The sequence below is a fragment of the Glandiceps talaboti genome, chromosome 15 (genome assembly GCF_964340395.1).
Source record: "Glandiceps talaboti chromosome 15, keGlaTala1.1, whole genome shotgun sequence".
NCBI classification, from domain to species: Eukaryota; Metazoa; Hemichordata; class Enteropneusta; family Spengelidae; genus Glandiceps; species Glandiceps talaboti.
The window spans coordinates 18,293,153-18,320,774 of NC_135563.1; the positions used below are offsets into that span (position 1 = coordinate 18,293,153).

General features: G+C 35.7%; 2 protein-coding genes across 4 annotated transcripts; one reads left to right on the forward strand and one right to left on the reverse strand.

Moving 5' to 3' along the window:
* On the reverse strand, positions 1-2,403 carry LOC144446509 (methylated-DNA--protein-cysteine methyltransferase-like). Its single transcript, XM_078136283.1, has 3 exons — positions 2,043-2,403; positions 1,047-1,198; positions 1-375 (listed from the first exon to the last, which is right to left on the reverse strand). The coding sequence occupies exons 1-3, from the start codon at positions 2,171-2,173 to the stop codon at positions 110-112; spliced, it is 549 nt and encodes a 182-aa protein (XP_077992409.1). The 5' UTR covers positions 2,174-2,403; the 3' UTR covers positions 1-109.
* Positions 2,404-27,601, forward strand: LOC144446508 (uncharacterized). Of its 3 annotated transcripts, none has more exons than XM_078136280.1 (12): positions 2,404-2,562; positions 12,144-12,345; positions 15,899-16,037; positions 16,642-16,773; positions 17,716-17,845; positions 19,222-19,423; positions 19,679-19,947; positions 21,183-21,468; positions 23,978-24,004; positions 24,603-24,878; positions 25,143-25,275; positions 25,509-27,601. In XM_078136280.1, exons 1-12 carry the CDS (start codon positions 2,531-2,533, stop codon positions 25,790-25,792), a joined length of 2,112 nt encoding a protein of 703 aa, XP_077992406.1. In that variant the 5' UTR covers positions 2,404-2,530; the 3' UTR covers positions 25,793-27,601. The 3 variants fall into 3 exon arrangements, with proteins under 3 accessions (XP_077992406.1, XP_077992408.1, XP_077992407.1); XM_078136282.1 differs by having other exon boundaries at positions 19,222-19,414; XM_078136281.1 differs by lacking the exon at positions 23,978-24,004.
* Positions 27,602-27,622: the final 21 nt, after the last annotated feature.

Genomic DNA, 27,622 nt, shown 5'->3' on the forward strand with positions numbered 1-27,622 from the left:
CTTAGTAAAAGGAGACCAATAGTTGCTAAGCTGAACTGTGATCATAAAGTACATTTTGTCTACAAATCTAACTCTGACAGCATATATTTCCCCCGTTTGACTTCATCATCTAGAATCCCTCAATCCCTTCATGCCTTAGTAACCATTTCTTGATCGGTATGCCTTTTCCTGACATATAGTTGCCAAGGTAACCCTGACTACCAACAACTCTGTGGCAGGGTATAATCAGTGGTACTTGATTTGATCTCATAGCGCCACCAACAGCACGACAAGCTTTAGCATTTCCAACCATCTCTGCTAATTCACCATAGGATACTGTCTTCCCTATTGGGACATCCTCTGTCAATGTCTTCCAAACCTGAGCTGTGAAAGAATCTGAAAAAATAATGCAACAGAAGTGAGATGGCTAGTGTTTGCGTTAACCTCATTCACAGTTAATAACTGATCAAGATTTTCTTCTATTAAATGTTGTAACAGGTATCGGTAACACAAAATAAACATGAAATTTGAAAACCATAATATAGAGTTAAGTTTTCCCAAGTGCAAATAAAGTACATTCATTATGCAAAATAATGCAATAATGTTTTCTGTATTGCACACCAAATACTTGTATGTGTGTACATCAATGCAAGTAATAACTGGTACATATAAGTGATAATTTATGACAACAGATTTCCTAGAATATTTGTTATATGTTATACATGCACAATAACGTGCAATAACTACCTAAATTATAGTCTTGTAGTAAGGCCGGATCTGCCTTCGGAAGGTTGTGGAACAAATGCCAAGGATGACAGTACCTCTTGATCTCGGGCATAAACACCCTTGATGTGCACCTATGGTGCAATGTGACCTTTGGTCACCTTATATCAAAAGAAAGTCTGACGGTCTAGCTGCTAGACTACCTTTAACTGAAAAACTGTCAATATTGCATCAGACAAACTTTTTTAATGTCAAAAATGTTTTTAGACTCTGGAACAAAATATCCCTACAGCGATTAGTTTGTACTGTGTTGTCATGACAACTAGATAAACACTTCCACTGACCTGGCTTCTTGGTTGACACATGTAATGGTGGCAGTGGTAACTGTCTAACTTCATCAATATCAATGAAATACACATTTAACCAGTCCATACACTGTGTTAGTGTTTTCATCTCATCACCTTCCTGTTTTGTCATCTCAACAGTCTCAGATACTCTATGTCACAATGATAAATAAAATGTAAATTGTAAATGCTGTATGTTGATAATCCTATCCCCTTTGACAATGAAACAAACATGGGGGGGGGGGGGGCTCTCTGAGTTCAAATATATGTAAACTGTTTTTCTTCACTTTTTAGTTCACTACAACAAGCTATTTCTTAATTTTGAGAAGACAATTTCTGGGATCATGGCAGCATAGTTTACCCACAATTCCCTCTGATTTTTACTCTCACAAATCAACCTCTTCAAATCTCACCAGTGTACAGGGTTTTGTGAAACATTTTTGTCATTTTTCAATCGTACTTTTGTCACAGAAGTTTCTGAATACCAAGTCTAATGGGTTCAAATATCAATGATTGTTTGTACAAGGAGGTAGCAAGTTTGTAAAAATTTTAACAGACTGTCTTGAAAGACATGCAGAATATATTATTTGCATGGAACTATTAAAGGAAAATAAATGCACCTGTTGTGACTCCATCAATGATATTGATTTCTCTGAATAGGTATAACAAAAGAAATTTACATGTTAAAACTCTTTATGCAAATTAACTCTCCAAGTTAGTGATTATTTGACATGTATTTTCAAAGCACAAGTTTTCATTTGGTTGCTGGTACATTTTTATGCAAACTTTGCAACTCTCTTTTCGTATCGCAATTGTACTTTTGATACATATTATTCAAATATAATTGTTCTGCTTTAAATGTTAATAAATATTGCTCATCTTGGAAGTTACAAAATAGGGAACATCCAAGCATACAAATCAGGAAAGAGTTGTTGGTAAAGTATTGTACAGCAGAACTTCCCTGACAGGTAATGTTGGCATGACACTGTCCCTTACCCATCCTGGTTATGAAGAGATTCCGTAGCTGTTAGTTGTATTTTGTGAACTCCTTTCTGACAGCAGCTCACAATGATCTCCCCTATTGGACTATTCAACCACACGGTAGCAAGGGAACACGAAGTTGTCATTTTCAAATCAAGAGAGGTCTAATTTGAAACTTGTTTGTTGTATTCAATATTTCGGCGGCAAATGTGAGTTCTTCGTGACATTAAAGTAGGTCATGTCAAAGGTATCAGCTGCGATTGGAGTTGCACAGTTCCTGGCGGGACAAAAGCACGTGAATGAATCATCAGTCCACCACAATGTTGACATTACTCTATTTACTTCCGGGTTAAGCCAATCCATACGTCACGGGGTCGCCATCTTAGAAATCCCATTTCTGAAGTGTAGGGCCTGAGTATAAATATCCTCGATCATCGCACTAGTACATCTTTGATACAACACAGCCTTATCTGGAAAGGAAGCCCCAGATATCCATTCACAAGATGTGGAAGATTCGTGAGATCAGTGATAAAGTGTAAGTAACTATAATGGGTTGAAATATAAGGGGTGTATCGGCTGAAACCGGTTAATTTACATATATGTAATGGCCGCCATGGCGTTTACGTGTACCTTACCGTTTCTATAGGGCATAAATATAGGTGTTCGAACGTTTAGATGACATTAATTTTAATGCATACAATCAATTCAGTGTAAGCTTTCATAGGATAAGACAGAGTCACTTGATTTTGTCGTTTGATCCGTGTAATCAGAAAGAAATCCAGAAATCTAGTGTGGAAAACCATTCAGGAATCATGAACGCGAACCGACTTCCTGAATTTCATCCGTCAGTTTTCAGTTTTAACCTTCATAGACAAATCAAACATTTGGGGTTTCCTTACTTATTTTTAGCAGCACGGATACAAAATCTTAAAAGAGATAGGAGGTAGAGACCAACACAAATCACGACTCTGTTGTCAATCACAATGTAAAAGTTATATAACAGTAACATACTATTGAATGTGTTGACTTTTCGCAGAGAGGTAATAATCGAACGAATCAAACGTGTCACGGGAATGTGGAGTAGTAGAATTTAATAGTTTAATACCGGTATATCTAATCGAAAATTCCAACAAAAGAGCGTTAAGACTAGGTGTGTAGTTTGTAATCAAAAGACCCACTGATTTTACATTTAAAGCTTGAATAGTGTCTAGTATTTGTTTGACTTTTGTATAATCTTTTATTTTTGTTTAAATACACAATACTACATGTCCACACTTGACATATCTGTATGTCACTATAAATTTGCAATACCAAAATGAAATATTTAAAAATAAACTCCTAAACTATACCCATACTAACAGATTTTCCTTTACTACTACTACTGCTACTACTCCTACCAATACTAGTAGTAGTACAACTACATATATGTGAAATCCAAGTTCACCAACTGGCCGCTTACTGACACACTTTATCAGCTCTGACAGTGCACAGTGTATACTTTTAAATACCATCAAAGTATCATGTTTCACCATTGTATAGTACACAAATTTTAAACTTTAAAGAATTTTCCAATCAGCCCATATTTTACTTGAAATTCTGAGTAACTAAGATATTAGCTCTGAAGGAGGACAGCTATAAGAATTATGAATGTGTACACGTACAAAAATTAATGAGCATATTAGAATTTCACAGGAATTTGTAAACACAGATCAGTGCCACATAACATTAGGGGTCTGGGATAAGTATACAATTGTGATCTTAGCAAGAATGAATAAATCAACAACTAGTATATTATTCTCTCAATATTCCAACAAATTAGCAAATATACGGTACTAAAGGGGGAACACTTGTATTTTCTTACAATTAGTTATATTTTTTTACTGTAATTAATCATGGAGGGGAATCTATATTGTAGATGAGAAACTTAGGGAAGTTGATATATTTATCAACAATACAACTATTCATCAAAGTTATGTAGATGTATAATTTTATTGGGTAATAAGGATTAGTTAAATAAGTAATTATCAAATATGTATAAATATATAAAGCTTACTTCCACATCAACAGACCAATTTAGGTACAAATCAGTGTACTCAGTGAGCTACTGGGACATACAGTAGTCTGTGTGCCAAAGTTGTCTCTAACTAAACATATACTGTATAGGAACTAGACTACTGGGACACAGCAGATTCTTGTTAATTTGGTGTTCCTATTATTATCCAGTGTATCCTGTTAGAAAGGAGAAAATTGAGTTGTGGCCAAAATGATACAAAATGAGTGAGTTGCCATGTATTACTGGATAGGGGAACAGATTATGGTGCATCAAAAAGTACTGTGTCGGTGGCACATCAAACAGTAATACTCTTTAGTCTTATACTTGAACCATGGAGGTATACCTTCATGCTTGAACTTACTATGTGGTGCCACAAAAGAAAACCTAGTCTGAAAGATTCCAGTCTTTGGTCCACTTCTCATGTAACCACTTGTTACTGTTGGGGAGCTATTGCATAAGTGAAAACAAGGACTGAATCCTTCAGGCTATTGAAAAACCTATTGTGGGCCGTTTCCATTATTTTGCCCACAATGAAATATTTTATCTTTTATTTGTAGATGACACACTGGTGATGCAAACATGTATATCAGTGGCTTAGAGCTCTGTTTATGTATGAAGGCTCAAGCTCTTCTGTCATGCAGATTACAAATTTAATGTAATAACTATGTCATTCTGTTTGAATGTTTAACAAAATACTTTAATTTAAAAAAATAAGCATTGAATATCGCTTGAATTAAAAACATGTCAGTTGTCAGATATGTTATAGCCCATTTACTGCAACTTATATTAACACGTGGTAATGCTCAGTAGAATATTATGTGTTCAAAGTCTTGTTCAAATATTGTAAGTTTTTACAAGTAATTCAGAATAAAGTACAATAATTTTCACACAGAAAATGAAAGTATGATTCAAAACAGAACTCAGGAAATAAATATGAAATTGTTTTCTATGAGTAATGAGGAAGTGTTGTAATTTGATAGTACATTTTTTTTGTATGCACATGAAAAGCATTTTTTGGGGTAATTTGAAATTTTTTCCCTTCTCATGTAGTGCCGACAATCATTATTTGCAACCTCTACGCAAAATGCCCCTTGATCATTGGGGTAGAGTGGGGATGACAAATGTGTAGCCCGGTGACTGGCCATATCTGACTTGAAAATGTTGTTTCCCAGTATGTCAAATCACATAGCCATGTCTCTGGGCTGAGGAAGAGGGGAGGGGGAATGGGGTAGTAGTCATCAGGTATCATTTCCCATAATGCCAGTGTTGAATCACAGTCAAGCTTCTGGGCTGGAAAGGATGGGTGAGGTACTTTGGTATCTCCAGAAATTAAAAAAAAAATGTTTTATTTAAATGACACATCCTCAATGTGGTCTAAGTTTTAGGACTTTGTTTACTAACAGATTAGACTTGAATACCAGGTATCTATTCAGCATGTCAAGTGCAGTCATATACTATATAAACCAGATAACTTTCATGTTTTGTGTATGGTGTTTTCTTCTGAAACAATAAAGAATGCATATAATTCAATGTTTGATATTGAAGACAAACATTACATCACCACATACTTCTGGCGTTACTGTGACAGTGTGCTAGAGTCTGCTGTCATTTACATCTGGTAAACAGATATATTTTTAAAATATTGACAGCTTCAAAAATAACTGCTGTGATAAGAATGTGAGATATGGTAAAACTAATGTCAACTTTTTGACAGAAAGAAATCTTGTTAAAAATTCAACCAAGCTGACATGAAAAATGAAGCCACATTCTTGAAGTGTTAGGCGGAAATAAATATTAATACAGTGGAAAAGTGATTGCTTTCTTTGTCTTGGTTTCTATGATTAGAAATAACAGTCAGAATGAGACAAGATTTCAAGAGAAATAAAAAGGTGACACAAACTTCAATTGAAAATAGTATAAAATGTAAATATAAAATATTATCACTTTTTAAAAAGTTTATAAAAATTTGATTTGTTCAGTATTGACTGTAATCTGTAAGAATATGTCGTGGTGTGTGGTTCAATCCATGAAGTAGTGGCTGATAGGGCAGTATTATAGTTTAGGCTGTCTGTGGCTTCAGGTGAAGAGAGATCTTGATATTGGGAGCCACAGATATCATTTAGACTGAGGGCCAGTAGGACTTGTCCTGTTTTACAGACTACATGTTGTACCAGGGGGGTCGAAATCGTGACATTCCATTGACAGAAAAGTAGAAGTCTCTATGTTTTTGTACATGTAGACTAGAGAGTTTCCTGTAAATAAAAAATGCTCAACACTTAGGTTAAACTTAGCCATTTTTGCAAAGATTTTGGAACTCCTATAACTAATAGGGCTGTATACCGGTTGGAAACTGTGGTAAAACACAAGGAGAACTCTTGTTATATTTTACCTACTCAGTTTATATTGCCAGATTAAACACACTTCACAATTTCCCCATGTATAGTTTTATTGAAAGGGGAGTGTGTCTGATAATATTGACATAATTTGGTAGAAACTGGCAAAGTACAGGGGAAACGCTATCAACTTACCACTGTAATAATAATACCTGATACTGTTTATACTGAGTCTGAGTTCTGGTTCCCAATGTATTAGTCTTGAGCCAAGTCATGTGGTGATTTTGACTATGATGTGACTTTCCCCTCTTCCCCAGTCTGGATGGTTTCTAACTAAACCAGGGGGAGGTGTAAATCAAAACGATACCATATAAGAACTAGACTACTCCTCCCCACACAGCTAGGCATGTATAAACAGTCTTCAAGTGGTAAAGGCAATATAACCACCTACATGAGTGATGTAAAACTAGTAAAAGAACTAAGGCATACATTGCTGTACATGTACATTGTACTTTATAGGGAATTATCACAACCTTGACATACCATAGGTAGTTGTTTTTATGTCATAATAAAATGTAAGTGGCACTATAAGTAGACTCTCATATATTTCTTGCTGTACATGTATGTTATGTGCAGTTTTACAACAACTTTTGAAAACAACCTTGAAGTTTGTTGTAAACAAAATGGAATGATGTAATGAAAGTTAGATTTTGTAAACACCCTTCAAAAATTTGACAGCTCTGGTCTCATGATAACAAAAATGAACTGTGTTATATTGAATTAACAAATTATGAAAAAAGCAACCACATGTACATGTAGTATTTCAAATTGTTGTAAAAAAAAATTTCAATTTTAGAAAAAGCTCTGTCCCTACATTGTAAGTGGAATATTGAATTGGTAAGAAGTTAAATCAAAATAGGTTTTCCTGTCCCCACAAGCAGTAAAATCAGTTTGAACCAATTTAGTTGAATCAATGTAAAACCACTGCATGGGGTGGTTTTTGTTCGATCACTGTATTGATTCACCCAAGATATAATCACGATCATCACGATCGCAATGTACAGTAAACAGGGATATTTTCAGATTTTCTGCATATAACGTTGAAATTTTCGTTGACTCTCTCATTACCATTCAGATTGTGTCTATCTTTGAGCCAGAATGAACTGTTGAGCTCTATTAGATGAATATTGTATGTACATGTAATGTATTATCTGCAGGAGGTTTGTGTTGTCATGGTAATAAGTATTTAGTGAGTTACGAAATGTGCGTCAAATCAGAATCTGGTGTGTACCAGGGGAGGATTTCAAAGTGAATCTGATCAAATCCCAGGCCCAGCAGTTTTCTTGTAAGGACGTAAACTAGATTTTGCTTGCTATAATCCAAAGTACTTTAAATCATTTTCAAACCTAAAACATTCATGCAGAGACAAGCATTTGCTAGCAATCTGTACCAAACATTTTATCAAAAGTAAAATTATGAACTTGATACTGTGTTTCAATGTTTAATATTGTAAAAAATATCAAGTTTCAGTGAATGTGTGGTGATATTTGTAATGCAAACCAATGATACAGATAAATGGCTGACATACTGTAATTTGAGATTTATCAAATATATGATATGTTGCAATGTAGATACAGCCAATAAAGTATTTTGTATGATAATGTCAAGGGTTCACTTGATTAAACCGGGATCATATTTTGCAAGTTTTTGTCAGGGGTTGGTGGAATTTGGTGTGAACTTAGTAATAATAATACATGTACATTTATGAAACTCCTTTCACCATGATCATAGCCCAGATGTTATATTGGCTTGACAGCTCAATCCACTGCAGCTGGTATACATGCAGAGAATTAAAACATTAACATTGCAACCTGTATCCTACCAGTTCCCTAATTATACAGCTGGGTTGACTGGAACATACTTGTAGTTCAAGTCTTTCCCAAGGACCTTAGTCTGGATGCCATCGTGTAAATCATAACGATACCATATACAGGGGTAGGTAACAAATATTAGTCTAGAGCACGATCGATATAGTAACAAGTACAAATATAAAAGTTGCGGGAAAATTCTACATAGTACCTGGTACAAGTCGTTTAGTTACGAGCAAAGTCTATATTGCGACGAGCACAAAGTCCTGTTTTTCCCACCGTCCATTGCGTATTCAACATGGCGGCAAGTAAGATCAACAATCCTGATGGTAAGAATCAGTCGATTTCTACTACTAAAAATCGAAAATACGTATTCCTATAGCGTGCGTTCTGGGAAGAATTGGTTGGAGGAACAACAGGGAAAATTTCATTGATCGATTCCACCGATTGTGGGAGGAGTTAGCGAAAAACTTTTTCTACCGACGGATGTCCTATTCTAAACACACGTACCTATACCGTATACGAATGCATGTACATACGTATTTTGAACCACTGATCTTCTATCAGAGTACTGTGGGGTTTGTTAACTGGTTGGTTGTAAATATTGTATGCTTTACTTTTTACATAGAATTTGCAGGCAACATATGGGTTTGTTATTCTGTCTACATAAAATATAGTACTACTGTCAATATTGTACATGCATTCGCATAGCATAGGGACGTGTGTTTAGAATAGGATATCCGTCGGTAGAAAAAGTTTTTCGCTAACTCCTCCAACAAACGGTGGAATCGATCAATGAAATTTTCCCTGTTGTTCCTCCAACCAATTGTTCCCAGAACGCACGCTATAGGAATACGTATTTTCGATTTTTAGTAGTAGAAATCGACAGATTCTTACCATCAGGATTGTCGATCTTACTTGCCGCCATGTTGAATACGCAATGGACGGTGGGAAAATCAGGACTTTGTGCTCGTCGCAATATAGACTTTGCTCGTAACTAAACGACTTGTACCAGGTACTATGTAGAATTTTCCCGCAACTTTTATATTTGTACTTGTTACTATATCGATCGTGCTCTAGACTAATATTTGTTACCTACCCCTGATATAGGAACTAGACTACAAGGACCTTAGCCATTCAGGCAGTGGCTAGGCTTGAAATAGTCTGGATGCCAACGTGAAAGGGAGATCTGAAAGATTCAATGAAGGGTAGCACTAGACTTAATCTGGATGTAAATGTGGTCTCTAACTAAACCACAGGTGTAAATGGTAACGTGTTGTTTGTTGATAGTTGTACAGTGGTTCTTTTTCCATGTATGTATGCCATGCTGTGTTAGCCACGAATCCATGATTGGAAAATAGAATTTTAAAATCCCAATCTGCATGGATTCTAGGTTGATGCTGTGTATCATTTTAGCCAGAATACCATTTTGATAGAGTAGATTCTGTTCAAAATTTTTAATTTTCTGGAATTTGATTTTAATCAGGAAATGTAATTATTGAACAGTACTAGTGAAACTGAATTCTTATTATTAATAGATGAAAATATTGATTGTATTTTCCACTATGTGGAATTTTTGTATGGAATATAAAATTTGGAAGATGTAAAAATGCATAAGACCTTTCATTTTATGACATTCATGGTTTCATCATGTGTTTCCTGTTGTTGACCAAATCCAATCATTGTAATACGAGATTAGTATTATAAAACCAGAAATAACTAGTTTGAAAGTAAAAGATTTGACATCAGCTTGCCGTTGTTACATATAACAAATTGTGACTGTATTCTAATTCAGTACGTGTACAATATGGTTGACGGAAATGAATTTTATTTTTGAATCGAATAATGTATAATGCAAGCCTATAAGTTCAGTGTGTCTTAAAATGAAAATAAGTTTTAATTGCATTCGTGTACTCTTAGCAGTATGTGTATATTATTATGATAGCATGTTGCCAAAAAATTTAAATATAGAATCTAAAGAAACAGTAGACAAAATTTTCATACCATTTCCAAATTTATGAATAAAACAGTCATTTTCATATGCAAATGTCACACTGACTGCAGTATTTAAATTTTAATAAAACTATATACAGGATTATTGAAATGTTCTGTTTCCAAAAAAATGAAGTGTAACGTTTCCTATGATTACTAAAATATTACCACATAATCTGAAGTTAGCTTTGGGAAATAAACATTTCATGTTGTTCTTTGTAAAACAAATATTTGAATGTTCAGAAGAGAAGAGAAGTCGAAAAATGGAACAAAAATGTATAACTGATACGGTGAAAAGAATTACAGGTACTTTGAAGGGGATCCACCTCAAAAATGTGTAATTTAAGTGTTTGTTTCCTTCTGGGAAAACTACAGTATATAATTTAATATCAGATGATATCCCAGTGATACAATGTCTATTTCAGCTGGTGTAAATTTCCCATTGGAAATTTTGACACCCTGCTGTGTGTCGTTTCAAATTGTATATTTTTAAATGGAAATTTGGTAGGACTGGTTCTATTGTAAAACTGTCATTAAACATTAATATTTGCCATAAATCATTGTCATAAAATATGGATTTCATGGTCACATGTGTCGACATCAGTAGCACTATACAGACATTACTGTACACAATGTGGTAGATATGGGTATGTAAAATACCAGTGTTGCTAGAATAATGGTTTAGGAATGTTAATAATTTGGAATGTTACCTTTAGTACTAGTAGCATTATTCAAATCACAAGACTGGTGTGGCCTACGTGTATGAAAACTAGTACACAGTCACTTTGAACTAGAATAGATGAAATGTTAACCCAGGGACTTGGCTATTTGGCTTATAAACCAAACTCCACCTCTCCACTTCTCCAGTCTGAAACTAGAATCATGTGGAAACGCTATGACATTACATGTATGTTTATATGAACACAGTCAGATTTCACAGATTTCTGTGCTAGAATAACAACTTTCCCTATACACGAGTATTATATGATGGTAGTAATCATAATGTGTTGTATAGGAACTAGTCCAACGTGGTATCAAGTCATCTCGAAAGAGATCTTAAGATTGATGAAGGATAGCACTAGACTAGTGAGTTACAGAAAGTTACAGTCATTGTCGTGTACAGTTTTGGCATTCCCTTCGTTGTTTTATGTACTAGATATAAGCCTACAAATTAGATGTCGTATAAACTATCAATCTTGATTATTGTAGTCGTATCTGTAGTAGTGGTCTGTGATTGGAACCTATTCTATAAAAAAAAAATAGCCTGGAAATCCGTGCGGATTGGATTTTTTACATTCGTCTTGGATTGGAAAGAAAAAATCCCACCTGCATGGATTCCAGGCTAATTCAATAACTCAGTGTGAAGGAAGCAATGGTATATCAATGTGTTGTGTCTGTAAAAAGGCTACAGAAATGCAGTCACTCATACACACATACACATGTACACATGCACACACACGCACGCCCATGCGTGCACACACACACACACACACACACACACACACACACACACACACACACACACACACACACACACACACACACACACACACACACACACACACACACACACACAATGTACCCACCCCGGTACACACAATATACAATGAAAGACCGCGTGAGAAAAGGAAAGAAAGAAATCTACCAAAAATTAATCCTCTTTCTTACAAGTGGGTATTAGTTGTAAAGAAGTAATTACTAGTTGGCAGAAAGAATTAATTTTCTAAATATTAGCCATGATGTACAATTTCTTACACTAATACATAGAACCATGATTTTTAATAAAGAGAGGTCTGTCATGTACTCAGGCATATAACATAAAATATAAAAGTGTGATTTTAATGTCATGTTTGTATGGATTCTCTTGTAGCACCAATGTGGTGATGAATTACAGTGAAGTGGAGGCTAAAGTAAGGGAGGCTACAAATGATGACCAATGGGGACCACATGGTACTCTTATGGGAGATATAGCTAAGGAAACATTTACTTATGAACACTTTCCTGAAGTGATGGGAATGCTATGGAAAAGAATGTTGACAGAGCCCAAGAAAAATTGGAGGCGAACATATAAGGTAAGATTGTGAAATAGAGTGAAGTCAAAACTACAGGGCTCGAAATAGAATTTTTTTTCCACATGCACAGTGTGCACCTTCACTTTGAAATTTACCTGCACACAGTGTGCACACTATATCTCAGTTACACTTTGTCCATTATGTATGGAAGTTCATCATCATTATCATCCCAGGCTGGCTCCTGTAGTTGTGGTCTAGGTCCATATGGCCTTGTTTTAGGTCGTCTGGATTTACCATCGTTTAACCACAGTTCAATTGCATTGTCTGGATCAAATGTCTCTGTGGTGTCATTACTCAGATTGACTGTCATCAATGATGTTAGAGTTTCTGGTTTTAGACAACTTCTCCAGTCATTCTTAATGACTGACATAAGGGAAAAACCCCTTTCACATACTGATGTGCTGCATGGAATCAGCAGTACAATTTTCACTAACATCAGTATTCCCTTGTACTGGTCTGCAAACAGAAGCTGAATTCTCTGCCACAAATCTAGGTACTTTATTGGCTGTGTCTCTCTAGCCAGGACTTTTCCTACAGTTATTTTCAAAGCTGTCCACTCAATAAGAGTACTAACTTCATCACATCCTCTGCTCTCAAGGATCTTTTCATAGTGTCTATACAACAGTTTGACTTCATCCTCCCCATACTGTTGTTGGGCTTCATCATCTTGTGGCCACATAGCCGGATCAAAAACTGATGTTGCTTTCATAACTTCATCTTCCACTAAGTCTTTAAATCTAGTATTTACACTCTTTATTGTCAGTTCTATAATTTTCTTGGCATCTCTGACAGCTTCTGCCTGTCTTGATTCTTGAGTTGTTGCTGTATTTCTAATGGTTCTACCCTGTCCTTCCTCCAGTATCACTCCTTCACACACAAGTTTACCATGCACATTTGTTGAAATACCAGTTACCATACTGTCTTTCAGTTTCTGTTCAGATGTGTAGTCTTGTAACACCTTGAGGACAGATTCAGCCATACTTCTAACTCTCTCTATGGTTGTCTGTTCATCTTGAAGACATCTACTTAGTGTTGACACCATTTTAAAGTAGATTAGTAGGAAGCGGAGAAACATGACAAATTTAACATTCTTCAACATTTTAAGGAAGTATCCTGCCTTGTCTTTACTTTCCCTTCCACCGTTTATTTTGATGTCTTCAATGTGGATAACATGGACTTTGTAATTTCTCATGACAGCTAAGACCCCCCTTTCATGGTGAGGTACCCATCTAGTTCCACTCACATTTACAGGCCTAACAACTGTGGTTTGTAGAGCTTCACCAGTACTTTTAAAAGTAGACCAGTTCAGGGGAGAATACTTGTAAAATTTGTACAAGTTTTGCAGAAATTCATGGACAACTGTGAGATATGGCATTTGTTTAAGTACATCCTTGATAGCAAGCTCAAGTCTGTGGGCAAAACAATGAACAACTACCAAATGGGGTACATCAGTTTTCAACCTTGCAGCTACTCCAGAGGTTTTACCCATCATAACACTTGCACCGTCAAAACTTGATGCCACTAAATCGTTTTTCCATGTTTTTCTCTCTAGATTATTTTCCATTGCTTCTATCAGAGCACCGGTAATAGACTGAGCATCAGCTTTAATAAGTGGTTTGAATGTGACAAACTTATATGTAGGTCTTCCATTCTTGATGTAATTAACATATACTATTTCTTCATCAGTAACACTAGTGTCAGTACTTCCATCTGACAATATGGCAAAAAACTCAGAATCATTTATTTCTTTTACTAGTTCTAACCGTTTACTTTCATAAATGTAATCGATGAAACACCTTGCCTGCTTATCACTGGTATAAGTTTCAGTGACGGGTACTTTATTAATGGCCGCTAACAACTGAATTTGTCCGGGGAAATCGGTGAATGGACGACCAGCTTTCGCCAAGTAGAATGCAATACGAAACAAAACTCTCATCTGCTCAATTTCTGTTCTCTCCATGCGGATTATACATCGTTCAATCGGTCGATCATTTGGTGTACTTTCCATTGCTTGCTTCGAAGCCGTAGCTTGTACATGGTTATCCGTTATTTCATGACTTGTTATTATGTGCAAACGAAACGATCTGCAGCCTGGACTACGAAACTTGTTTGGCTTCGTACTTTTATCAAACTGTTGACAAACGCTGCAAAACATACATTTTTTTTCTTCATCTAAAACTAGCCATGGTTTATCTTTTTGCCAAGATTTTTGAAACCGATAGACCTTTTTTTTCTTTAGTGGTGGTTGTCCAGTATCATCATTTATTTTATCACTCACGTTACCACTTTCTTGCGATGTCGACGGCAAGTTCACATACGTTGGGACGGCTGTACTCATCGTAGAAATCACTTCATTATTACCACTAGTACTCGTACTTGAACTGTCTTTTTCGGGACACTTCCTCGATCGAATTTCGTCAGATGATCGCTTGACGCCAAGGTCGAGAAGGGTCCGCTGTTTTGACATCGTCAAATTTTGTAAAATTTCCAAAAATAAACAACTTTACATGTGACCGTTTGACGTATTTTTGACGAAAGAACACGAAGAGAACGTAATTAGCCGATCGCTAGATCGTGGGGGGTCCTATCAGTGATTGTTCAATTCAAGTATGCGTAATGTATACCGTATACGTAGGAGTCGATCGAGTGCACCGACCGAAAATTGCCGATGTAATATCTCGCATTTTACGTTATTTCAAGTCTCGAGAGGTAATGAGGTTTCGTGCGGTTTTTACTTCCGCATTTATGACAAGGCAATCGATCGACCGATATCGATATAATCATTTTATTACTATCAAAATCTGAAGTTGTTTCATCTAAAGCACTTATTTAGAGATATTTGTAGTCAATCCGAAGAAATGTATGAGGTTTTTTTCCACGATAGCCAACATGCACGTCGTGCACCTTTGTTTTGAAATCTACCTGCACTGGGCAAAATTAACGTGCATAGTAGCATGGTGCACCCGGGTATTTCGAGCCCTGAACTATTCATATGGCATGCTGTCCGGAATTACAGGAAAAGTAAAGATCACATTGAAAAGTGATAAGTATTGCTATTTGTTAACAGTGCTGTAGAATCAGGCTGCTGAAAAATTACACAAGGACTTGATGATTTTAGTGGCTTTAATTGTTAACTTTCCAACTGATAATCACCATGGTAACTTGTTTACTTCTACATTCCAACCATGGGCAGCACCTCTATCATTGTTTATTTTACATTTGGAGTTGTCTCTGTGTTTTAAAAAACATCACCTCTCGTGAGTGAAACACCAAGGCATCTTCATTTTTCCTGTAAATGTGCTCTGTTCCTTTACTAAAACTACAATGTCCTAAGTCAGGCAGAAATGTTTTCCCCAAAATAATATTTCAATGTAAAACAGTGTTTTTGCTAAGGTGTTAGACTCCAGAAACAGAAATCTCTCTAATACAGATGGAAAGTTTTACAAAAACCTTCATAAATTATGTATGTTTAAAAATTGAATTTTGACGCAAGTAATTACACATTTTGCAATAGAATTGTCTTGACTTCAGTATATATATTTTTTTTTTGCAGTCCCTTTTATTATTAAAATACTTGATCATAAATGGATCAGAACGAGTTGTAACCAGCGCTAGAGAACATATCTATGATTTAAAAAATTTAGAAGATTACACAGCAAGGGATGAATATGGTAAAGATCAAGGTATCAATGGTAAGTACAACACCGTCTTGGTCTCCAAGATCAATCAATCAATCAATCAATCAATCAATCAATCAATCAATCAATCAATCAATCAAATAACTTTCTCAAGTGCTAGTCTCCAAAAATTGTTCTATTCACAGTGGCACTGAAACTTAGGGTCAGTCTACACTGGATACTTGCTTTCAATAGATATGCTGTAAGCTAGTCTGGATGCCAACGTGGTTTCTAACTAAACACTGTGAGTGGAGGTGTAAATCATAATGATACTGTGTAGGAACTAAACTAGTTGTAAGTTTGTTGTTGAAAAAATTTCCAGATTTGCATCTTGTCCTCCGTCGAGAGGGAAGGAATTCCAAAGTTATTGGGAGAGATTGAAAAAGCAGTCACCATCTATATTGTTTCAATATAAAGTTGTGTAGACATCAAAATGAAAAACAAAAACAAATTATTTATATGCTGGTTGCCAAGGGTGACGAGATCATTGGCCTCTCACTGCTGTACTTAGTTGAACTCTGAATGTGTCAGTAGCATGTCAAATGGGGTGAGAAGGCACACTGGTCAGTGGTGTGAAGTTGGCATTCATTCATTCTTTTGTTTTTCATCTTACTTACAGTACGTCAAAAAGTCAAAGAAGTCACAGATTTTATACAAGATGATGACCGTCTTCGTGAAGAAAGGAAAAAAGCCAGAAAAACAAAAGACAAATATATTGGCATGTCAGGTGACCAGTACCAGTATAAATACAGTAAGTTTGTTGGTATCGTCAAAAGGGTTTTATTAGGGACTGTACTGATAATTTATTACATATGTACCGGGAGATTACCTGCACCAGTACACATGTATACTAATGTTATTTGCACTGCAGCGCAATACCCATGCATACCTGCATGCAAAGTATATGCAAATGAGGACTCTCATTCATTATACACAAAAATGTGTGATCATATCATTTTTACAGAAATTTGTTTTGGATGAACATATGTAATAATAACAGACCCCTATGCCACATGAGTGCCAGTGTGGGTACTCAGTGGTATTTGCACTCAAGCTTGCAGTGTTTTCTGCTACATTTTCATTCACTATGCTCATGAAAGCACTCATGCAAATATCCCCCAAGTATGCCACACTTGTTCTCATGTGTCATGGAGTTCTGTTGTACAATACCATTGCAGGGGATTTTTGTGTTGAAATCCAACTCATGAGCAAAACTCAAATATTATTATATTACCTATAAACACATTCACCGGGTCGGTAAATCACTGTAATAATTAGTTCTTGTTGCACACTTAAAAGTTCTAATTACTTTTGAGTAATGTTTATCTGTTCAGGTTGACAGGCTGTGTGAATCTATTGATTTGCTACGCGTAGCTTTACCACTAGGCGACAGAGTGGTAATGACATGGGAGAAGAGAACAAACCAATTATGTCATGTTTGTGACCGTGTTCAGTAGTTACAGTTTTCATTCTTGTGAACAATATGCAAATATTACAAACAGTAAAATCATACATATTTGTCGCACACATAGCAAAAGTGAGAAAAATTTATTTTGTTCTTTAGATGTTCTCAGCTCCATAGCTTTATATACATATTTACGTAGATTGAGTAATTAGAATTACTCGTTAGAATTATAAACTTCTTGTAATCCATTGTTTTTGTTGTAACATGTTATTTTATTTGTATCTGTAGGTGATAGATATGGGTCAGAACCAAGAGTCAGTAGAGAAAAAGAATTTGAAGATGAACTAAACAGTTATAATAGAAGGGGTAAGAGTAAAGCTAGAAGAGATTCCTCCGAAGATTCCGTAGAATACAATAGGTATGTAACATATTGTTACGTTATACATGGTATGTTGTCCTTTGTCATGTTTATGCATGGTATGTTGTACTTTGTCATGTTATACATGGTATGTTGTACTTTGTCATGTTATACATGGTATGTTGTACTTTGTCATGTTATACAGGGTATGTTGTACTTTGTCATGTTATACATGGTATGTTGTACTTTGTCATGTTTATACATGGTATGTTGTACTTTGTCATGTTATACATGGTATGTTGTACTTTGTCATGTTATACATGGTATGTTGTCCTTTGTCATGTTTATGCATGGTATGTTGTACTTTGTCATGTTGTACATGGTATGTTGTACTTTGTCATGTTATACATGGTATGTTGTACTTTGTCATGTTTATACATGGTATGTTGTACTTTGTCATGTTGTACATGGTATGTTGTACTTTGTCATGTTATACATGGTATGTTGTACTTTGTCATGTTTATACATGGTATGTTGTACTTTGTCATGATATACATGGTATGTTGTACTTTGTCATGTTATACATGGTATGTTGTATTTTGTCATGTTATACATAGTATGTTGTACTTTGTCATGTTATACATGGTATGTTGTATTTTGTCATGTTATACAGGGTATGTTGTACTTTGTCATGTTATACATGGTATGTTGTATTTTGTCATGTTATACATGGTATGTTGTACTTTGTCATGTTTATGCATGGTATGTTGTACTTTGTCATGTTATACATGGTATGTTGTACTTTGTCATGTTATACATGGTATGTTGTACTTTGTCATGTTATACATGATATGTTGTACTTTGTCATGATGTTATACATGGTATGTTGTACTTTGTCATGTTATACATAGTATGTTGTACTTTGTCATGTTATACATGGTATGTTGTATTTTGTCATGTTTATACAGGGTATGTTGTACTTTGTCATGTTATACATGGTATGTTGTACTTTGTCATGTTATACATGGTATGTTGTACTTTGTCATGTTATACATGGTATGTTGTACTTTGTCATGTTATACATGGTATGTTGTACTTTGTCATGTTATACATGGTATGTTGTATTTTGTCATGTTATACATGGTATGTTGTATTTTGTCATGTTGTACATGGTATGTTGTACTTTGTGCTCTCTAGAGATAACCAGATTTTGTTGTTGTGAGTCGAAGTGATAAAAACTGAGATTTCTTATGAGTCACCACATAGTAAGAGATAGGTGAACAACAAATTTTGGTGCGTCACTAGAAATTGTTTGCATCAGTGGTGCGTTAAATTGGCTTAGAGGGCACACTGCCAGTATGACATTATTAGATTCAGACATACCCTGTTTACTTCTCAATCTCATTCTAATTGGCATGTTCTCTGTACTTCAACAGTGAAGATGACGCAGAAGAGGCTGACAGATATGCATACAAAGATAAAGAAGAAACAGTAACCTCATCAGAAATTTCTACCACAACGAAAACACAAAAACATATGAAAAAGACGACCAAACTTAAAGCAGGGAAGAAAGTTGATCTTGGTGCAGCGGCGTCATATGGTGCAAGTGGGACTGCAAGTGCAAATAACGTTGAAAAGGTAATAGATCTTTATTTTATTGTTGTTAGTTCTTTAGCTATGTAGTAGATTTAGGTACAAACAGAAAATGTATCAACAGAAAAGTGAATTAGACATGACATGCTCCCATTGTGGGTTTTTTCTGGGTTTTTTTCACTGTCTGCCTGGTAGGTTTTGGGGAAATTCAACGACAGCAAACAAAGTATTTTATTGATAGAACGTTGTCAACCATTCTTAAACATGTTTGATATTCCTGATTGTTTGTGTGTATAACAGGAGACATCAGCCAAGCCATCAGATGACATATTTGATCTGATAGATACCGCAGTGCCATCTCCAGTGCAACCAGCAACTACCATAACACCGCAATCAAGTCAGGATGTGTTTGCTGATTTCTCTTCACCTGTTGCATCAGCTAGTTTAGATAATACTTTTGATCCACGAGGTGCTAACGTTTCTGCAAGTAGTGCTAATGGTGACTTTGGTGACTTCAGTGTATTTCAAGGTGCAGCTGCTTCACCAACAGCTAAATCACCTGATACAGGGTGAGTACTCAGCTTTCAAATCTTGCTGTGTAGCCTCTTTGCATCCAAATTAATATACCGGTACTACCACAGAAATCGAGATACAGGCAAACTACAATTGACACAAACTAAAACTATATTTGCAATATGTTGATATAAGCTATCCATGGATATTAGTGGAGTTACACTCACAGCAGGGTAGCATCTCTAATAGCAAGTTTAAAGTGGATGCACACTCACCATCAGTCAGTGTGTACACTATTTTGATTGCAGGGTAATTGTATCTACATAGCCAAGGCACACTGCTATCATCCACTTGCATGACCTACCACATTCAACAACAGTAGTTTTAGTTTGTGTCTATCTGTGATGATTTTTGGAACTACTTTATTGTTAACCCAGTGATATGTATACCAGTACTGAGTTATTAGTAGCCATATCACTGGCGTATTGATATATTAGAAGTTACATGTGCTGTTTCCGAACTATGGCGAACTGTGATAAAGTTATAGTGTTTAGTTCTGAGACGAAACCTCTCTGTGTTTTGTGTAAACCGTGTGTACTTTGGTGTGAAAGTATCACACTATCTTATTCTTAGTTTGCCGATAGCTTAGATTTTCTGCAGTAGTACGGTAAGTGTGGCTTTATGCCAAAGTAAGAACTTTTAATACTATCAACATCTGATCACAACTATAACACTATGATAGTGTGATGTAATGACTTTGGTATGTATTGGATGTGTATGAAAAGTTTCAAAGATATCACACCAGTTTCAGTCTCAGCATTTCTACAGTTTTTAGTGTCTTTTGCTACAACCTGCGAAAAAACACTGACTCTTTTGCGTGAAGTAAGCCAAGGAAAGGCTTCATGCTAAGAGAAAATTAGGTAAAACAATGCAACTGATACAAAAACAACAGGGGGTGCCTTTGATGTAGGTTTATGTTCACACAATACTTTCATCAGTTTGTCTATATCTGTGGAAGTTATAATATAACAGGCACAGTTATACACAATGTTATGTGTATGTGTAGTGTTCCATAAGTAAACAGAGTCATGGAATCCGGACTCCTGTAATATTCATGCTTTGATAAGTTGTGGACACTAATTACATTGTGTGTCTTTGCATGAAACTTGTCTCCTTCCTGCTTACCAAGAGCAAGCAATGCAAGTGTTTTTTCATGGGTTGTAGGCATTTGTCAAGTTTCCTCAGAAACCATTTGTAATGTTAGGAATCCGTTTGTGATATTTCAACACAGGGAGTCTGGATTTGGTGATTTCCAAGCAACAGCATTTGTAGCAACATCTACATCAAGTAGTAGTAACAATAGTAGTTTATTGATGGGAATGTCCATGCAGTCAACGTCATCACCACAAGTACAACAGCAACCTCAACAGATGCAACCACAGACTGCAATGCAGCCGCAGCAAACGATGCAGCCGCAGCAAACAATGCAGCCACAACCAGCCATGCAGCCACAACCAGTGATGCAGCCCATGATGCCCATGTCTTCAGTTCAGTCAACTGTTCCAACACAACAACAGGTAAATACTGAGTATATATAAACTTGTTTAAAAGTCACAGGTCAATATGTATGCATGCACATCGGAGAATACATTTTCATTTGCAGCAAAACTGAATTGTGTAGGTGTACTAAATAGAAAGAATCGTGGTACAGTACTAAATACTGTAAGTAAAGCATGGGAGTGTAAGGTACTATGTACATTATGCATACCATTGCGTTTAGTCTGTCATAATGTATCTCTCAACTGGCTGTGTTTTATTTGCTAAAATGTATAAAGATATTATTCCTCAAAACACAGACCTAAATTTGTAATATTTTTTGAAAGTGTAAAATTTTGTGTATTTCAACTATTAAATAGGCAGGTCAAATCTGTGAAAGTAAAATGTCCTGTATTGTCTTCAGATTGAAAATAGAAAATGTTTGTTTACAATAAAAATGTGTACTAAATGCATGGTATGGTATACTGTATAGTGGTTACTGTGTGTGAGGACTTGTATAGTGGTGTAGTTGGGGGTGTCTTCACTTTCAAAAATATATTAAATCGGTGTTTTTGCTAAGGGCTGGGAACCCCAAGAGCAGGAAGTGGAAATCCGTTAAAATTGGCCTACTTTCCCATACACTATACCATAATTTTGATGGGAACCACTGTAAAATGACGGGAGCTCAAACAGATGTTACCTACTTACCATCCTTGACAAAGACACTGGTAGGACACCATGATAAAATGACATGGGAATGCAGGTCGATTTTACCTATTTACTGCCCTTAACAAAAACACTGATGAAATATTAATCATGAATATGCCAAGAGAGACCTTTAATTAAAGGTGAACACTACTCCAGGAAATAGAGACATTTTCATAAACTATGGGTTCTGGAGAGTCATTTCATGATGTTACATCACCTACAATTACTTGCAATTTCAAAGAAACATCAAGTTGATCTTATGCCTTTATAGGGTATCTTTGCTATCGGCCAATGCATCATGGGAGTCAGCAGAAATAATATATTCATGGTTGCACAATGAATATTCATGACAGCTGTTTCACACTAAAGTGTATGTACTCATGAATATTCAGTGTTCAACCATTGAAAAACACTAAGACAGACAGATAGATCGACAGATTGAAAAGAGAGATGTTACATGAAATGCCATATCAAGGTTGTTCTGATAATATACAATATTTAGTTAGGCTTTAGATTTATATATGTAAAGTGTACAGTTTATTATGTAATCTAACAACTTGGCTGTAATCATACCATTGTAAATCTAACATCATGTGCTTATTATGCTAACATTGCCAAAACTATTCATAGTCTAATTTTAATATATAACTACACTTTAATACCACCCAACAATAAACTCCGGCCTCCACAACTCATCTACATCTTGTAGCCAATTGTAACATCATCACCCATAATGGAACCACCCACAATGATGCCACCTGGTTCTGAATTTATGCTATCTGGCCCCAACTTTGTGCCACCTGGCCCTGACTTTATGCCACCTGGCGTTGACTATATGCCACCTGGCCTTGACTATATGCCACCTGGCCCTGACTTTATGCCACCTGGCCCTGACTATATGCCACAGCTACAAGTTTATGGTCCAAGTCCTGTGGTATGTACACTGTTGATGTTAACATACATCATTTTGGATAAGGTGGTTAAGGTTGGCTATTTATATTAATGTCATGCTTACTGCATGTAGTAACTATTAATGACCACTACATGCATGTTATAAATATCATTTAAATTCCAGTCATATTAAAGAAAAAGTTTCCTTGCCTGGTACTTGGTCCTAGTGATGACATTTAATAGAATGACAATCCTTGTAGGTAATTGCTTCTGACCAAGTACTGGTCAAGGGACTATACTGTTCTGTACACAAATAAACAAAGTTCTCCTCACAGAGCAAAAAAGGTTCTTGGCCTATGTGTAAATGAAAACAATATTATGAACATAACATTGCAATATCTAGTCTGAATGGGTGGTACTGTGTCCTCGACAAAGATTTATTGTTTTTGTTAATGGTGCCATGATAATTGAAGGAAAATTGTCAATGTGAGAATTATTATCAACTGATAAATTAACTGATCCTCTGTGATTTTTGGAGGACCAGATGAGAACTTTGAGTTGTAATCATGATAGCTAGCCACTCATCCTATCATTAACAAACCAATTGTATGTTAGCATTCTTCAATTCATCGTTCCATCATTTACATTTTGTGTTCGTAGTTTAATACCCACACTCACCACTGTGGGCGCTCTTTCCTTACTCTACTGAGGCAGCCATAAGGAGAGCGCCCTCAATGGTGGGTCTGGATAACTGAGACAACACAACTGATATGACCTGCATGTCAGCCATCATTCCTATCATATCTACCCACGCAGCATGATGAAACAAACATGCCTGAATACCAAATAGTTATTGCCATAGTAACCAAGGCATCACATCTATAATATTAAGTAATGGTGATGGTGGATAGTTTAACTTCTCAGCTGATACGATACATGTTTTGTTTTCAGGATGGTACATATGTTGCTGTGGACAATGTAATTATATTACAGTTTGTAACTGAGTCTATTTGTACAGTTATACCACATACATGATTGGCATTTCTTTTTGTATCTGTGTTGTTGTGACTATCATTTTAGTTTGTAATAATTGTATGGTATAATCTCATAGAATCAAATACTCGTATGTCACAGCATGCCATTTTGTATGCATTGTATTTCATTATTTTCTATTTTGTTGTGTTTTTTTTCGTAAATGACGTGAGTTGTCAGTTGCAAAGATTTATTCATGGCAATCCATACCAGTGCCATAACACCTTTCAGACATATATAGCGCCCTCTGGTTTCAGATATTGAATTCTTACAATTCATTCAATTGGTTCCAAAACAGAAATACTGATTCCATGTAACTCAAGTGATAAAATAACACTGAAATAATCAAATTCAAGTAGGATTCAAAAATGTGGCTTTATGTAGTTACGTACTTGAAATAGTTGAATAATTGAGTGCATGACCAAGTAGTGAAGTCAAGCATACATAGTATTAAAAGCTTAAAACAAATAACTTGATATTTTGATACCAGACATTTGTACAAGTCTTTGTCGTAGACTGACTCAACCTTTTTTTTGTTTTTCAGCCAATGCCCACAACTGGAATGGGACAGGTTCCAGCCATGCAGCCTATGGTAGGAACGATGGGCCCCATGCAAGGTAACCCAAGTATGGGATCTATGCCGATGATGCCAGCAATGACTGGCACTGTACCCATGATGCAACCACAAATGATGCCCCAGATGCAGCAAGGCATGATGGGAAGCCAGCAACCAATGATGATGATGTCACAACCCCAAATGATGACATCACCGTCCATGGTCATGTCAGGAGCAAAAACAACAGCACAGATAACGCCTCAGGTAAAGTGTGGCATCGACTTATACAGTGTGGAACAAGATGTCACCACAAATCATGCATACTTATTTAGGAATGGATAGGGGCTTGAGAGTCATTGTTTTAGTCATGATGGGTGGTGATATCAACTGGGTGTTTAATCCAAATTTTGAGTCTGTTTAAGCCAAGTATTTAGCATAAATCAAAAATAACGCAAATTTATTTCAAGTACCGTATTTTTCAACTGTGATCAATGAATACTTCTCACTTTGTTTTCTTGTTGTTTTCAGAATTCAATCTGGACCAACAGTAAAGTGGATATTAGTTTAGATTCACTTAGCCCAGCTGACAAGTACAAGAAAGTTGCACAGCCATCAATGAAAGAATTACAACAACAGAATGTACCAACACAACCCCAAATGGGTAAGATTGAGATTTATCATACTGCAACACTAGAGGGCGCTGTATGGGTTGATTCGCTCTCTTTCTCATCAAGTGGTGGTTGTGTATACCATATGTATGCAGATCCATTATGTAGAAGTTTGTACGCATCATACAAAGATTGTAAAACTAAAAGCTGTCATTTAGCTACCATGACTCCATATTAGCTATAACTCAACAACCAGCAATTAATTCTGCCATATTACATATTTCAGGTGGACTACAGGGTTCCTATTCATCTCAACCAAGCCAGGGAGTCATGTACAATCCAGCCAATATGTCAGCGATGACAAACACAATGGGACAAATGAAGCTTGGATCTCAACCCACAATGATGACATCACCCAATATGAACATGCAACCCATGCAAGGCAGTATGGGTATGGGGGTGAGCATGCAGGGAATGGGGGCAGTGCCCCAAGGCAGTATGGGAATGCAGGGCATGAATATGGGAATGACTGGCACATCACCCATGATGGCAAATTACCAGATGAAATAAAACCCAGAGGGAAAAAAACTCTAACTCTACACTATATTATACAATACATTATGTTGTTTATATGCAGACATCCTTATTTTGTATTTAGTAGTTTTAGCTCTTATCTCTCCAGTATCTCTTTATTATTTTGTCATTGTTCTAATGTATTATTATGTTACTATGTATTGTATAATATGGTTACATTGTAACAATTGTATAAAAAAACCAAGGTACTTTGTAGCAACATGAACACATCACAACTATCCAGTATCATAAATTTGTTGTAATCTCTGCTACTTCATTTATCTTCATATTCTTATTATCTATGGACTTGAGTCAATATCAGTGACCATTGACAAACCCAGTTTTGTGTATAGACCCATAATGCATCTGATTTATTCCAATTGACAATGAATGCTATGATAACTGCCATCATTGTTACCCAAACTAGTCGAATTAGAAAAAGTTCAACTTTTCTCAAAAATTTCATTAATTGTAGAAAATTCAAGTGAAAGCTCTGACAGTGTAATAATGTCCAGATCATTTTTTTTCAACTTGAAATTTTGAATCCACTGATCACAAGAACAGATGTTGCAACACACTTAAACTTTTAGATTGCATACTGCTCATCAAACTGGGTGCCATTGTCTATGGCAGTAGATTTTCAATTCTGATTTTTTATTTTATTTAGACAATTTTTCTTCCACAAGAACCATTGCTTTAAGCTGTTGTAGTAGTGAAAGATATTGTTCACTTTTTAAGAAAGACCTGAGAGGAGTGATATGTTTACAGTTTTGGGTTAAATACCTGACATCCCCCATTTCTCAGTTTAGAGGGCCAGCATTAGCAGTATGAACAATAGGATCAAACCAAAATATCAGTTAAATAGGGGATAAATAACACTCTGGGTGCTGTGCATCAATACAGACAAACTAATTCATCAACATTAAAATTCGTGTCGTAATTCCCCTCAAAAAATTGGACACTTTGAATTTTCACCGACAGAAAAGTCCATACTCTTATTTACTATTAAACTTGTGGCGGTTTTTTTCATATAAATATATATATTGCTGACCTACCTATGAAGATCAGATCTGGTGACTCATGTTGCAGTATAGTTCTCTTTAGTTGCTGCATGGACACCTTGAATTAAATTTTATAAACAATTTTGGATGATGTTCGCAAGAAATGTGATGACACATGGGTGGATGTATTCTGTAAATAGCATTAAATATGGAAGGACAATTCTGAGTGTATTGTGATATAAATTCTTGAAAAAATTTTGGAAAAAAAAAGATTCTGGTTAGCATCTAGCCCTTGATCCAGAAGAGTGTATTTAAATGAAATAAATGAATTTTTTTGCTGGATGAGTGTTGATGATTGACATATCTGAACATTAAGGGTGAATATAGCTAGAATAACTTCATGATATATTTTTTGTATGTTAATGTATAGCTTTGGGTAGAGTCAGTCTAAGACACATTTAGACACAGACAACGTATTAACTAAAATAAAACACAATCTTCCAGACTTCAAGGTCAAGATAAAAGTGCAATTTTTGGGTACCAGTTATCTTTTTATTAAAAACAATTCAGGTATGTCAGTGTCATCATTATTTTAGTTTCAGGATTAGGTTACCAACAATGTGTATATTCTCGCACTTCACATGTTAGTTTTAGTTTTTTTTCCTTGATGTTTAGTTCTGGACACTTGAGATAATCCAACGTATAGCAGTACAAGGTAGCATTCAGTGTAGTACAAGTATGATGACCAAAAAGTGCATGTTTCATACCACGTCATATTGTAATAATAAATTTACTTGACTGAGTACGTTTTATGTGTCTGTGCTGC

Excerpts from the sequence above, each read along its gene's own strand:
- LOC144446509 (XM_078136283.1), bottom strand. The coding sequence starts at position 2,173 with ATGACAACTTCGTGTTCCCTTGCTACCGTGTGGTTGAATAGTCCAATA. Across the intron at positions 1,199-2,042 it reads TCTCTTCATAACCAGGATGG|AGTATCTGAGACTGTTGAGA; the intron begins GTAAGGGACAGT and ends ATTGTGACATAG. Across the intron at positions 376-1,046 it reads TGTGTCAACCAAGAAGCCAG|ATTCTTTCACAGCTCAGGTT; the intron begins GTCAGTGGAAGT and ends TTATTTTTTCAG.
- LOC144446508 (XM_078136280.1), top strand. The coding sequence starts at position 2,531 with ATGTGGAAGATTCGTGAGATCAGTGATAAAGT. Across the intron at positions 17,846-19,221 it reads GATTCCGTAGAATACAATAG|TGAAGATGACGCAGAAGAGG; the intron begins GTATGTAACATA and ends GTACTTCAACAG. Across the intron at positions 19,424-19,678 it reads GTGCAAATAACGTTGAAAAG|GAGACATCAGCCAAGCCATC; the intron begins GTAATAGATCTT and ends TGTGTATAACAG.